We start from the raw sequence: 13,562 nt of genomic DNA on the forward strand, positions 1-13,562 counted from the left end.
GTTGCCTGCTGGGGGGAGGTCAGGGGCATGCTGGGAGATGTAGTTTTCTGGAGAGGCGCCAGTCGCACAGCAGTGATGTCGGGGGTTTATTGTCACCACCGTCAATTGCAGCTATTTTCTCTCTGTTATCAGCTGTTTTAATCTGGAATTTAGCTCAGGTGATGAAGGACAACAAAAGGGACAGTTTTACTCAGGACCCCAGTGTGACATTATTCTGATCTTGTGGTGAATGGAGGTCACAGTTGTACTTAAAGGGATTGTCCAGGCGCCTTCTCCTGCCCCGTCAGTCAACAGAGAGACGCCAGTGGCAGTAGAGTTGTCATGGCAACTGTCGGACACCCAGCGGGTGATGCTACGCCTGTTGTCAGACGGTTGTACCAGCTGCTGTGCACTAGTGTGGACGTGTGATAATGTGAGGGAATAATTTGTGGGAAACGCTCTGAATGTCTGATAGAGGAGACCCCCATTATTGAGGGATCTGTGTCCAATGGGCCCAAGCGTGTGCCTCCTGTCAGAGGGGTAAGAGCTGGGGGTGACGGGGTCCCCTATATTCAGGGCCCTCACTACAACGTGTGCCTCCTGTCAGAGGGGTGAGAGCTGGGGTGAAGGGGTCCCCTATATTCAGGGCCCTCACTACAACGTGTGCCTCCTGTCAGAGGGGTGAGAGCTGGGGGTGACGGGGTCCCCTATATTCAGAGCCCTCACCACAACGTGTGCCTCCTATCAGAGGGGTGAGAGCTGGGGGTGACGGGGTCCCCTATATTCAGAGCTGTCACCACAACGTGTGCCTCCTGTCAGAGGGGTGAGAGCTGGGGGTGACGGGGTCCCCTATATTCAGAGCTGTCACCACAACGTGTGCCTCCTGTCAGAGGGGTAAGAGCTGGGGGTGACGGGGTCCCCTATATTCAGAGCCCTCACCACAACCTGTGCCTCCTATCAGAGGGGTAAGAGCTGGGGGTGACGGGGTCCCCTATATTCAGAGCTGTCACCACAACGTGTGCCTCCTGTCAGAGGGGTAAGAGCTGGGGTGACGGGGTCCCCTATATTCAGAGCCATCACCACAACGTGTGCCTCCTGTCAGAGGGGTAAGAGCTGGGGGTGACGGGGTCCCCTATATTCAGAGCCCTCACCACAACGTGTGCCTCCTGTCAGAGGGGTGAGAGCTGGGGGTGACGGGGTCCCCTATATTCAGAGCCCTCACCACAACCTGTGCCTCCTGTCAGAGGGGTAAGAGCTGGGGGTGACGGGGTCGCCTATATTCAGAGCCATCACCACAACGTGTGCCTCCTATCAGAGAGGTAAGAGCTGGGGGTGACGGGGTCGCCTATATTCAGAGCCATCACCACAACGTGTGCCTCCTATCAGAGGGGTAAGAGCTGGGGTGAAGGGGTCCCCTATATTCAGAGCTGTCACCATAACGTGTGCCTCCTGTCAGCGGGGTAAGAGCGGGGGTGACGGGGTCCCCTATATTCAGAGCCATCACCACAACGTGTGCCTCCTGTCAGAGGGGTGAGAGCTGGGGGTGACGGGATCCCCTATATTCAGAGCCCTCACCACATCGTGTGCCTCCTGTCAGAGGGGTGAGAGCTGGGGGTGACGGGGTCCCCTATATTCAGAGCTGTCACCACAACGTGTGCCTCCTGTCAGAGGTGTGAGAGCTGGGGGTGACGGGGTCCCCTATATTCAGAGCCCTCACCACAACCTGTGCCTCCTATCAGAGGGGTGAGAGCTGGGGGGTGACGGGGTCCCCTATATTCAGAGCCCTCACCACATCGTGTGCCTCCTGTCAGAGGGGTAAGAGCGGGGGTGACGGGGTCCCCTATATTCAGAGCCATCACCACAACGTGTGCCTCCTGTCAGAGGGGTGAGAGCTGGGGGTGACGGGATCCCCTATATTCAGAGCCCTCACCACATCGTGTGCCTCCTGTCAGAGGGGTGAGAGCTGGGGGTGACGGGATCCCCTATATTCAGAGCCGTCACCACAACGTGTGCCTCCTGTCAGAGGGGTAAGAGCTGGGGTTGACGGGGTCCCCTATATTCAGAGCCATCACCACAACGTGTGCCTCCTATCAGAGGGGTAAGAGCTGGGGTGAAGGGGTCCCCTATATTCAGAGCTGTCACCATAACGTGTGCCTCCTGTCAGCGGGGTAAGAGCGGGGGTGACGGGGTCCCCTATATTCAGAGCCATCACCACAACGTGTGCCTCCTGTCAGAGGGGTGAGAGCTGGGGGTGACGGGATCCCCTATATTCAGAGCTGTCACCACAACGTGTGCCTCCTGTCAGAGGGGTGAGAGCTGGGGGTGACGGGGTCCCCTATATTCAGAGCTGTCACCACAACGTGTGCCTCCTGTCATAGGTGTGAGAGCTGGGGGTGACGGGGTCCCCTATATTCAGAGCCCTCACCACAACCTGTGCCTCCTATCAGAGGGGTGAGAGCTGGGGGGTGACGGGGTCCCCTATATTCAGAGCCCTCACCACATCGTGTGCCTCCTGTCAGAGGGGTAAGAGCGGGGGTGACGGGGTCCCCTATATTCAGAGCCATCACCACAACGTGTGCCTCCTGTCAGAGGGGTGAGAGCTGGGGGTGACGGGATCCCCTATATTCAGAGCCCTCACCACATCGTGTGCCTCCTGTCAGAGGGGTGAGAGCTGGGGGTGACGGGGTCCCCTATATTCAGAGCTGTCACCACAACGTGTGCCTCCTGTCAGAGGGGTAAGAGCTGGGGTGACGGGGTCCCCTATATTCAGAGCTGTCACCACAACGTGTGCCTCCTGTCAGAGGGGTAAGAGCTGGGGTGACGGGGTCCCCTATATTCAGAGCCATCACCACAACGTGTGCCTCCTGTCAGAGGGGTAAGAGCTGGGGTGACGGGGTCCCCTATATTCAGAGCTGTCACCACAACGTGTGCCTCCTGTCAGAGGGGTAAGAGCTGGGGGTGACGGGGTCCCCTATATTCAGAGCCATCACCACAACGTGTGCCTCCTGTCAGAGGGGTAAGAGCTGGGGGTGACGGGGTCCCCTATATTCAGAGCCCTCACCACAACGTGTGCCTCCTGTCAGAGGGCTGAGAGCTGGGGGTGACGGGGTCCCCTATATTCAGAGCCCTCACCACAACCTGTGCCTCCTGTCAGAGGGGTAAGAGCTGGGGGTGACGGGGTCGCCTATATTCAGAGCCATCACCACAACGTGTGCCTCCTGTCAGAGGGGTAAGAGCTGGGGGTGACGGGGTCCCCTATATTCAGAGCCCTCACCACAACATGTGCCTCCTGTCAGAGGGGTGAGAGCTGGGGGTGACGGGGTCCCCTATATTCAGAGCCCTCACCACAACCTGTGCCTCCTGTCAGAGGGGTAAGAGCTGGGGGTGACGGGGTCGCCTATATTCAGAGCCATCACCACAACGTGTGCCTCCTGTCAGAGGGGTAAGAGCTGGGGGTGACGGGGTCCCCTATATTCAGAGCCATCACCACAACGTGTGCCTCCTGTCAGAGGGGTGAGAGCTGGGGGTGACGGGGTCCCCTATATTCAGAGCTGTAACCACAACGTGTGCCTCCTGTCAGAGGGGTGAGAGCTGGGGGTGACGGGGTCCCCTATATTCAGAGCCATCACCACAACGTGTGCCTCCTATCAGAGGGGTAAGAGCTGGGGTGAAGGGGTCCCCTATATTCAGAGCTGTCACCATAACGTGTGCCTCCTGTCAGCGGGGTAAGAGCGGGGGTGACGGGGTCCCCTATATTCAGAGCCATCACCACAACCTGTGCCTCCTGTCAGAGGGGTGAGAGCTGGGGGTGACGGGGTCCCCTATATTCAGAGCCATCACCACAACCTGTGCCTCCTGTCAGAGGGGTAAGAGCTGGGGGTGACGGGGTCCCCTATATTCAGAGCTGTCACCACAACGTGTGCCTCCTGTCAGCGGGGTGAGAGCTGGGGGTGACGGGGTCCCCTATATTCAGAGCTGTCACCACAACGTGTGCCTCCTATCAGAGGGGTAAGAGCGGGGGTGACGGGGTCCCCTATATTCAGAGCTGTCACCACAACGTGTGCCTCCTGTCAGAGGGGTAAGAGCTGGGGGTGACGGGGTCCCCTATATTCAGAGCCCTCACCACAACATGTGCCTCCTGTCAGAGGGGTGAGAGCTGGGGGTGACGGGGTCCCCTATATTCAGAGCCATCACCACAACGTGTGCCTCCTGTCAGAGGGGTGAGAGCTGGGGGTGACGGGGTCCCCTATATTCAGAGCTCTCACCACAACGTGTGCCTCCTATCAGAGGGGTGAGAGCTGGGGGTGACGGGGTCCCCTATATTCAGAGCCATCACCACAACGTGTGCCTCCTGTCAGAGGGGTGAGAGCTGGGGGTGACGGGGTCCCCTATATTCAGAGCCCTCACCACAACGTGTGCCTCCTATCAGAGGGGTAAGAGCTTGGGTGACGGGGTCCCCTATATTCAGAGCCATCACCACAACGTGTGCCTCCTATCAGAGGGGTAAGAGCTGGGGGTGACGGGGTCCCCTATATTCAGAGCTGTCACCACATCGTGTGCCGCCTGTCAGAGGGGTAAGAGCTGGGGTGACGGGGTCCCCTATATTCAGAGCCATCACCACAACGTGTGCCTCCTGTCAGAGGGGTAAGAGCTGGGGGTGACGGGGTCCCCTATATTCAGAGCTGTCACCACATCGTGTGCCGCCTGTCAGAGGGGTAAGAGCTGGGGTGACGGGGTCCCCTATATTCAGAGCCATCACCACAACGTGTGCCTCCTATCAGAGGGGTAAGAGCTTGGGTGACGGGGTCCCCTATATTCAGAGCCATCACCACAACGTGTGCCTCCTATCAGAGGGGTAAGAGCTGGGGGTGACGGGGTCCCCTATATTCAGAGCTGTCACCACATCGTGTGCCGCCTGTCAGAGGGGTAAGAGCTGGGGGTGACGGGGTCCCCTATATTCAGAGCCATCACCACAATGTGTGCCGCCTGTCAGAGGGGTAAGAGCTGGGGGTGACGGGGTCCCCTATATTCAGAGCCCTCACCACAACCTGTGCCTCCTGTCAGAGGGGTAAGAGCTGGGGGTGACGGGGTCGCCTATATTCAGAGCCATCACCACAACGTGTGCCTCCTGTCAGAGGGGTAAGAGCTGGGGGTGACGGGGTCCCCTATATTCAGAGCCCTCACCACAACCTGTGCCTCCTGTCAGAGGGGTAAGAGCTGGGGGTGACGGGGTCGCCTATATTCAGAGCCATCACCACAACGTGTGCCTCCTATCAGAGGGGTAAGAGCTGGGGTGAAGGGGTCCCCTATATTCAGAGCTGTCACCATAACGTGTGCCTCCTGTCAGCGGGGTAAGAGCGGGGGTGACGGGGTCCCCTATATTCAGAGCCATCACCACAACCTGTGTCTCCTGTCAGAGGGGTGAGAGCTGGGGGTGACGGGATCCCCTATATTCAGGGCCCTCACCACATCGTGTGCCTCCTGTCAGAGGTGTGAGAGCTGGGGTGACGGGGTCCCCTATATTCAGAGCTGTCACCACAACGTGTGCCTCCTGTCAGAGGGGTAAGAGCTGGGGTGACGGGGTCCCCTATATTCAGAGCCATCACCACAACGTGTGCCTCCTGTCAGAGGGGTAAGAGCTGGGGGTGACGGGGTCCCCTATATTCAGAGCCATCACCACAACGTGTGCCTCCTGTCAGAGGGGTAAGAGCTGGGGGTGACGGGGTCCCCTATATTCAGAGCCCTCACCACAACGTGTGCCTCCTATCAGAGGGGTGGAGCTGGGGGTGACGGGGTCCCCTATATTCAGAGCCATCACCACAACGTGTGCCTCCTGTCAGAGGGGTGAGAGCTGGGGGTGACGGGGTCCCCTATATTCAGAGCCCTCACCACAACGTGTGCCTCCTATCAGAGGGGTAAGAGCTTGGGTGACGGGGTCCCCTATATTCAGAGCCATCACCACAACGTGTGCCTCCTATCAGAGGGGTAAGAGCTGGGGGTGACGGGGTCCCCTATATTCAGAGCTGTCACCACATCGTGTGCCGCCTGTCAGAGGGGTAAGAGCTGGGGTGACGGGGTCCCCTATATTCAGAGCCATCACCACAACGTGTGCCTCCTGTCAGAGGGGTAAGAGCTGGGGGTGACGGGGTCCCCTATATTCAGAGCTGTCACCACATCGTGTGCCGCCTGTCAGAGGGGTAAGAGCTGGGGTGACGGGGTCCCCTATATTCAGAGCCATCACCACAACGTGTGCCTCCTATCAGAGGGGTAAGAGCTTGGGTGACGGGGTCCCCTATATTCAGAGCCATCACCACAACGTGTGCCTCCTATCAGAGGGGTAAGAGCTGGGGGTGACGGGGTCCCCTATATTCAGAGCTGTCACCACATCGTGTGCCGCCTGTCAGAGGGGTAAGAGCTGGGGGTGACGGGGTCCCCTATATTCAGAGCCATCACCACAATGTGTGCCGCCTGTCAGAGGGGTAAGAGCTGGGGGTGACGGGGTCCCCTATATTCAGAGCCCTCACCACAACCTGTGCCTCCTGTCAGAGGGGTAAGAGCTGGGGGTGACGGGGTCGCCTATATTCAGAGCCATCACCACAACGTGTGCCTCCTGTCAGAGGGGTAAGAGCTGGGGGTGACGGGGTCCCCTATATTCAGAGCCCTCACCACAACCTGTGCCTCCTGTCAGAGGGGTAAGAGCTGGGGGTGACGGGGTCGCCTATATTCAGAGCCATCACCACAACGTGTGCCTCCTATCAGAGGGGTAAGAGCTGGGGTGAAGGGGTCCCCTATATTCAGAGCTGTCACCATAACGTGTGCCTCCTGTCAGCGGGGTAAGAGCGGGGGTGACGGGGTCCCCTATATTCAGAGCCATCACCACAACCTGTGTCTCCTGTCAGAGGGGTGAGAGCTGGGGGTGACGGGATCCCCTATATTCAGGGCCCTCACCACATCGTGTGCCTCCTGTCAGAGGTGTGAGAGCTGGGGTGACGGGGTCCCCTATATTCAGAGCTGTCACCACAACGTGTGCCTCCTGTCAGAGGGGTAAGAGCTGGGGTGACGGGGTCCCCTATATTCAGAGCCATCACCACAACGTGTGCCTCCTGTCAGAGGGGTAAGAGCTGGGGGTGACGGGGTCCCCTATATTCAGAGCCATCACCACAACGTGTGCCTCCTGTCAGAGGGGTAAGAGCTGGGGGTGACGGGGTCCCCTATATTCAGAGCCCTCACCACAACGTGTGCCTCCTATCAGAGGGGTGGAGCTGGGGGTGACGGGGTCCCCTATATTCAGAGCCATCACCACAACGTGTGCCTCCTGTCAGAGGGGTGAGAGCTGGGGGTGACGGGGTCCCCTATATTCAGAGCCCTCACCACAACGTGTGCCTCCTATCAGAGGGGTAAGAGCTTGGGTAACGGGGTCCCCTATATTCAGAGCCATCACCACAACGTGTGCCTCCTATCAGAGGGGTAAGAGCTGGGGGTGACGGGGTCCCCTATATTCAGAGCTGTCACCACATCGTGTGCCGCCTGTCAGAGGGGTAAGAGCTGGGGTGACGGGGTCCCCTATATTCAGAGCCATCACCACAACGTGTGCCTCCTGTCAGAGGGGTAAGAGCTGGGGGTGACGGGGTCCCCTATATTCAGAGCTGTCACCACATCGTGTGCCGCCTGTCAGAGGGGTAAGAGCTGGGGTGACGGGGTCCCCTATATTCAGAGCCATCACCACAACGTGTGCCTCCTATCAGAGGGGTAAGAGCTGGGGGTGACGGGGTCCCCTATATTCAGAGCTGTCACCACATCGTGTGCCGCCTGTCAGAGGGGTAAGAGCTGGGGGTGACGGGGTCCCCTATATTCAGAGCCATCACCACAATGTGTGCCGCCTGTCAGAGGGGTAAGAGCTGGGGGTGACGGGGTCCCCTATATTCAGAGCCCTCACCACAACGTGTGCCTCCTGTCAGAGGGGTAAGAGCTGGGGTGAAGGGGTCCCCTATATTCAGAGCTGTCACCACAATGTGTGCCTCCTGTCAGAGGGGTGAGAGCTGGGGGTGACAGGGTCCCCTATATTCAGAGCCCTCACCACAACGTGTGCCTCCTATCAGAGGGGTAAGAGCTGGGGGTGACGGGGTCCCCTATATTCAGAGCTGTCACCACAACGTGTGCCTCCTGTCAGAGGGGTTAGAGCTGGGGGTGACGGGGTCCCCTCTATTCAGAGCCATCACCACAACGTGTGCCTCCTGTCAGAGGGGTAAGAGCTGGGGGTGACGGGGTCCCCTATATTCAGAGCCATCACCACAACGTGTGCCTCCTGTCAGAGGGGTAAGAGCGGGGGTGACGGGGTCCCCTATATTCAGAGCTGTCACCACAATGTGTGCCTCCTGTCAGAGGGGTGAGAGCTGGGGGTGACGGGGTCCCCTATATTCAGAGCCATCACCACAACGTGTGCCTCCTATCAGAGGGGTAAGAGTGGGGGGTGACGGGGTCCCCTATATTCAGAGCCGTCACCACAACGTGTGCCTCCTGTCAGAGGGGTAAGAGCTGGGGTTGACGGGGTCCCCTATATTCAGAGCCATCCCCACAAAGTGTGCCTCCTGTCAGAGGGGTAAGAGCTGGGGTGACGGGGTCCCCTATATTCAGAGCCCTCACCACAACCTGTGCCTCCTGTCAGAGGGGTGAGAGCTGGGGGTGACGGGGTCCCCTATATTCAGAGCCATCACCACAACGTGTGCCTCCTGTCAGAGGGGTAAGAGCTGGGGGTGACGGGGTCCCCTATATTCAGAGCCCTCACCACAACGTGTGCCTCCTGTCAGAGGGGTGAGAGCTGGGGGTGACGGGGTCCCCTATATTCAGAGCCCTCACCACAACCTGTGCCTCCTGTCAGAGGGGTAAGAGCTGGGGGTGACGGGGTCGCCTATATTCAGAGCCATCACCACAACGTGTGCCTCCTGTCAGAGGGGTAAGAGCTGGGGGTGACGGGGTCCCCTATATTCAGAGCCCTCACCACAACCTGTGCCTCCTGTCAGAGGGGTAAGAGCTGGGGGTGACGGGGTCGCCTATATTCAGAGCCATCACCACAACGTGTGCCTCCTATCAGAGGGGTAAGAGCTGGGGTGAAGGGGTCCCCTATATTCAGAGCTGTCACCATAACGTGTGCCTCCTGTCAGCGGGGTAAGAGCGGGGGTGACGGGGTCCCCTATATTCAGAGCCATCACCACAACGTGTGCCTCCTGTCAGAGGGGTGAGAGCTGGGGGTGACGGGATCCCCTATATTCAGAGCCCTCACCACATCGTGTGCCTCCTGTCAGAGGGGTGAGAGCTGGGGGTGACGGGGTCCCCTATATTCAGAGCTGTCACCACAACGTGTGCCTCCTGTCAGAGGTGTGAGAGCTGGGGGTGACGGGGTCCCCTATATTCAGAGCCCTCACCACAACCTGTGCCTCCTATCAGAGGGGTGAGAGCTGGGGGGTGACGGGGTCCCCTATATTCAGAGCCCTCACCACATCGTGTGCCTCCTGTCAGAGGGGTAAGAGCGGGGGTGACGGGGTCCCCTATATTCAGAGCCATCACCACAACGTGTGCCTCCTGTCAGAGGGGTGAGAGCTGGGGGTGACGGGGTCCCCTATATTCAGAGCCCTCACCACAACGTGTGCCTCCTATCAGAGGGGTGAGAGCTGGGGGTGACGGGGTCCCCTATATTCAGAGCTATCACCACAACGTGTGCCTCCTGTCAGAGGGGTGAGAGCTGGGGGTGACGGGGTCCCCTATATTCAGAGCCCTCACCACAACGTGTGCCTCCTATCAGAGGGGTAAGAGCTTGGGTAACGGGGTCCCCTATATTCAGAGCCATCACCACAACGTGTGCCTCCTATCAGAGGGGTAAGAGCTGGGGGTGACGGGGTCCCCTATATTCAGAGCTGTCACCACATCGTGTGCCGCCTGTCAGAGGGGTAAGAGCTGGGGTGACGGGGTCCCCTATATTCAGAGCCATCACCACAACGTGTGCCTCCTGTCAGAGGGGTAAGAGCTGGGGGTGACGGCGTCCCCTATATTCAGAGCTGTCACCACATCGTGTGCCGCCTGTCAGAGGGGTAAGAGCTGGGGTGACGGGGTCCCCTATATTCAGAGCCATCACCACAACGTGTGCCTCCTATCAGAGGGGTAAGAGCTTGGGTGACGGGGTCCCCTATATTCAGAGCCATCACCACAACGTGTGCCTCCTATCAGAGGGGTAAGAGCTGGGGGTGACGGGGTCCCCTATATTCAGAGCTGTCACCACATCGTGTGCCGCCTGTCAGAGGGGTAAGAGCTGGGGGTGACGGGGTCCCCTATATTCAGAGCCATCACCACAATGTGTGCCGCCTGTCAGAGGGGTAAGAGCTGGGGGTGACGGGGTCCCCTATATTCAGAGCCCTCACCACAACGTGTGCCTCCTGTCAGAGGGGTAAGAGCTGGGGTGAAGGGGTCCCCTATATTCAGAGCTGTCACCACAATGTGTGCCTCCTGTCAGAGGGGTGAGAGCTGGGGGTGACAGGGTCCCCTATATTCAGAGCCCTCACCACAACGTGTGCCTCCTATCAGAGGGGTAAGAGCTGGGGGTGACGGGGTCCCCTATATTCAGAGCTGTCACCACAACGTGTGCCTCCTGTCAGAGGGGTAAGAGCTGGGGGTGACGGGGTCCCCTATATTCAGAGCCATCACCACAACGTGTGCCTCCTGTCAGAGGGGTAAGAGCGGGGGTGACGGGGTCCCCTATATTCAGAGCTGTCACCACAATGTGTGCCTCCTGTCAGAGGGGTGAGAGCTGGGGGTGACGGGGTCCCCTATATTCAGAGCCCTCACCACAACGTGTGCCTCCTATCAGAGGGGTAAGAGTGGGGGGTGACGGGGTCCCCTATATTCAGAGCCCTCACCACAACGTGTGCCTCCTATCAGAGGGGTAAGAGCTGGGGGTGACGGGGTCCCCTATATTCAGAGCCATCACCACAACGTGTGCCTCCTATCAGAGAGGTAAGAGTGGGGGGTGACGGGGTCCCCTATATTCAGAGCCCTCACCACAACGTGTGCCTCCTATCAGAGGGGTAAGAGCTGGGGGTGACGGGGTCCCCTATATTCAGAGCCATCACCACAACGTGTGCCTCCTATCAGAGGGGTAAGAGCTGGGGGTGACGGGGTCCCCTATATTCAGAGCCATCACCACAACGTGTGCTTCCTGTCAGAGGGGTAAGAGCTGGGGGTGACGGGGTCCCCTATATTCAGAGCCCTCACCACAACGTGTGCCTCCTGTCAGAGGGGTAAGAGCTGGGGGTGACGGGGTCCCCTATATTCAGAGCCCTCACCACAACGTGTGCCTCCTATCAGAGGGGTAAGAGCTGGGGTGACGGGGTCCCCTATATTCAGAGCCCTCACCACAACGTGTGCCTCCTATCAGAGGGGTAAGAGCTGGGGTGACGGTGTCCCCTATATTCAGAGCCCTCACCACAACGTGTGCCTCCTATCAGAGGGGTAAGAGCTGGGGGTGACGGGGTCCCCTATATTCAGAGCCCTCACCACAACGTGTGCCTCCTATCAGAGGGGTAAGAGCGGGGGTGACGGGGTCCCCTATATTCAGAGCCGTCACCGTTGTGTCTGTACTGTATACGCTAGTTGTGCTAATGCCGGTCTTTCTCCTCCAGACTCACATGTTTCTACAATGGCGGCCGTCACACGTCAGGAAGTCCTTGGCCTCTATCGGAAAATATTCCGGATAGCGAGAAAGTGGACGTCTTCATCCGGACTGGAGGACGAGACCATGAAGGAGAGGCGGTACATTGTAGAGGAGGCCCGAGCGCTGTTCCGCAAAAATAAACATGTATGTGTATGACGGCAGCCAATGTCAGCAGGAATTAAAGGGGCGGTGCCATAAACAGCATATATCCATCCATCCACAGGCTAGATAGATTTATGGAGTGCTGAGACCCCCTCTGATGCTAGGAATGGGGGCTGTCTGAATGGAGCGGCAGTGAGCATGTGAGACCACCACTCTTATTGAGAGTGAATACTGCAGTGGTCGCACATGCTCAGTCATGCTCCATTCATGCAAGGGACCTTTGGACATCATTTTTGGTGGAGGTCCCATCAGATACATCCCCATACATTTATTACCTGTCCTCTGTAGAGGTGGTATGTCTATGGGACAAGTCCTTTAGAGGGGTTGACCGATCCTGGGGTACAAGTCTGTAGTCATTGTATGTGACTGCAGACTTGTGAATCTACACTGCACACTGTCAGGATTCTCCAGGAGTGGCCGGCACGTGACCAAAAATATGCGATTTACATACATGTGGTCACATTAGCCATGTCCAGCCTCTCTTAATACAAAGGAACTGATAAGTCTCTGCCTACTTGCATGCAAAGGCAGAGGATTATCACTCACTGCCAGCGGGTGGTGAGAAGTCACCGGGGGCCCGTCTGTATGGCTAGTCACCCATGCGTCTTGGTCAACGGCGGTGATTAAAAGTGTGTGTTTTTTTTCTGAAACGCCGCAGCATTACAGAGTGAAAAATTCATGGCTGTGATCGCAGAGGCTGATACATGCCAGTTTGGGCAGCATGCATCAGCTGACAGGATCCCTTTAAGGTGTGGAATTAATTCTCTACTGTGAAATCGACCAATCAGTTGTTTAGACAGATTGGCCCCACCCTTGAAGAACAAGCTACAGTAGGTTACCACCAGGGCTGTGGAGTCGGAGTTATAGAGTCAGTGTCCATTTTGATGGAGTCAGTATAAAATGGACCGACTCCTAAAATATATAATAAATAGTGTACAGTAGTACAAAGCGGGATGTGCTGTAAATATTTTCATAAGAATTTGGGAACATTATGAAACGTCTGTTCTGTTCCTGATCTAAGGATCTGGGCTTTTAGTGGAGATGAATCTGTGCTGCACTTTATGTACATGATCAGCAGTGACCAGTGCTGTGAAATCGGAGTCGGAAGTCAGGGAAATTGAGGAGTCGGAGTCGGTGGTTTGGCTTACAGACTCCACAGCCCTGGCAACCACACCCCCCACATAGTAGGCAAAGTGGCACAGACTTCTAAGCTTTAAATCTGTTTATTTATGGGGTTAGATAGATGACGAAAGTCTGCCAAGCTGTGACTGTGATCTGGAGATCTATGGCTGGAGACTGTGACTATGATCTGGAGATCTATGGCTGGAGACTGTGACTGTGATCTGGAGATCTATGGCTGGAGACTGTGACTGTGATCTGGAGATCTATGGCTGGAGACTGTGATCTGGAGATCTATGGCTGGAGACTGTGACTGTGATCTGGAGATCTATGGCTGGAGACTGTGATCTGGAGATCTATGGCTGGAGACTGTGACTGTATCTGGAGATCTCTGGCTGGAGACTGTGGCTGTGATCTGGAGATCTATGGCTGGAGACTGGCTGTGATCTGGAGATCTATGGCTGGAGACTGACTGATCTGGAGATCTATGGCTGGAGACTGACTGTGATCTGGAGATCTATGGCTGGAGACTGTGGCTGTGATCTGAAGATCTATGGCTGGAGACTGGCTGTGATCTGGAGATCTATGGCTGGAGACTGTG

The 13,562-nt window shown here is 57.4% G+C and overlaps 1 protein-coding gene across 2 annotated transcripts in view; it reads left to right on the top strand.

Moving 5' to 3' along the window:
• The window catches only part of LYRM1 (LYR motif containing 1), a 31,848-nt gene that overhangs the window by 200 nt on the left and 18,086 nt on the right, over positions 1–13,562 (top strand). Inside the window, exons 1-2 of one of the 2 annotated variants that reach the window (XM_077274960.1) lie at positions 16–158; positions 11,649–11,824. In XM_077274960.1, coding sequence (XP_077131075.1) covers positions 11,666–11,824 — 159 coding nt within the window. In that variant the 5' untranslated portion in view covers positions 16–158; positions 11,649–11,665. Of the gene's footprint in view, positions 1–15; positions 159–11,648; positions 11,825–13,562 lie in introns of those variants that run through there. The other variant, XM_077274959.1, reaches the window with a different exon arrangement.

The sequence above is a fragment of the Ranitomeya variabilis genome, chromosome 7 (assembly GCF_051348905.1).
Source record: "Ranitomeya variabilis isolate aRanVar5 chromosome 7, aRanVar5.hap1, whole genome shotgun sequence".
NCBI classification, from domain to species: domain Eukaryota; kingdom Metazoa; phylum Chordata; class Amphibia; order Anura; family Dendrobatidae; genus Ranitomeya; species Ranitomeya variabilis.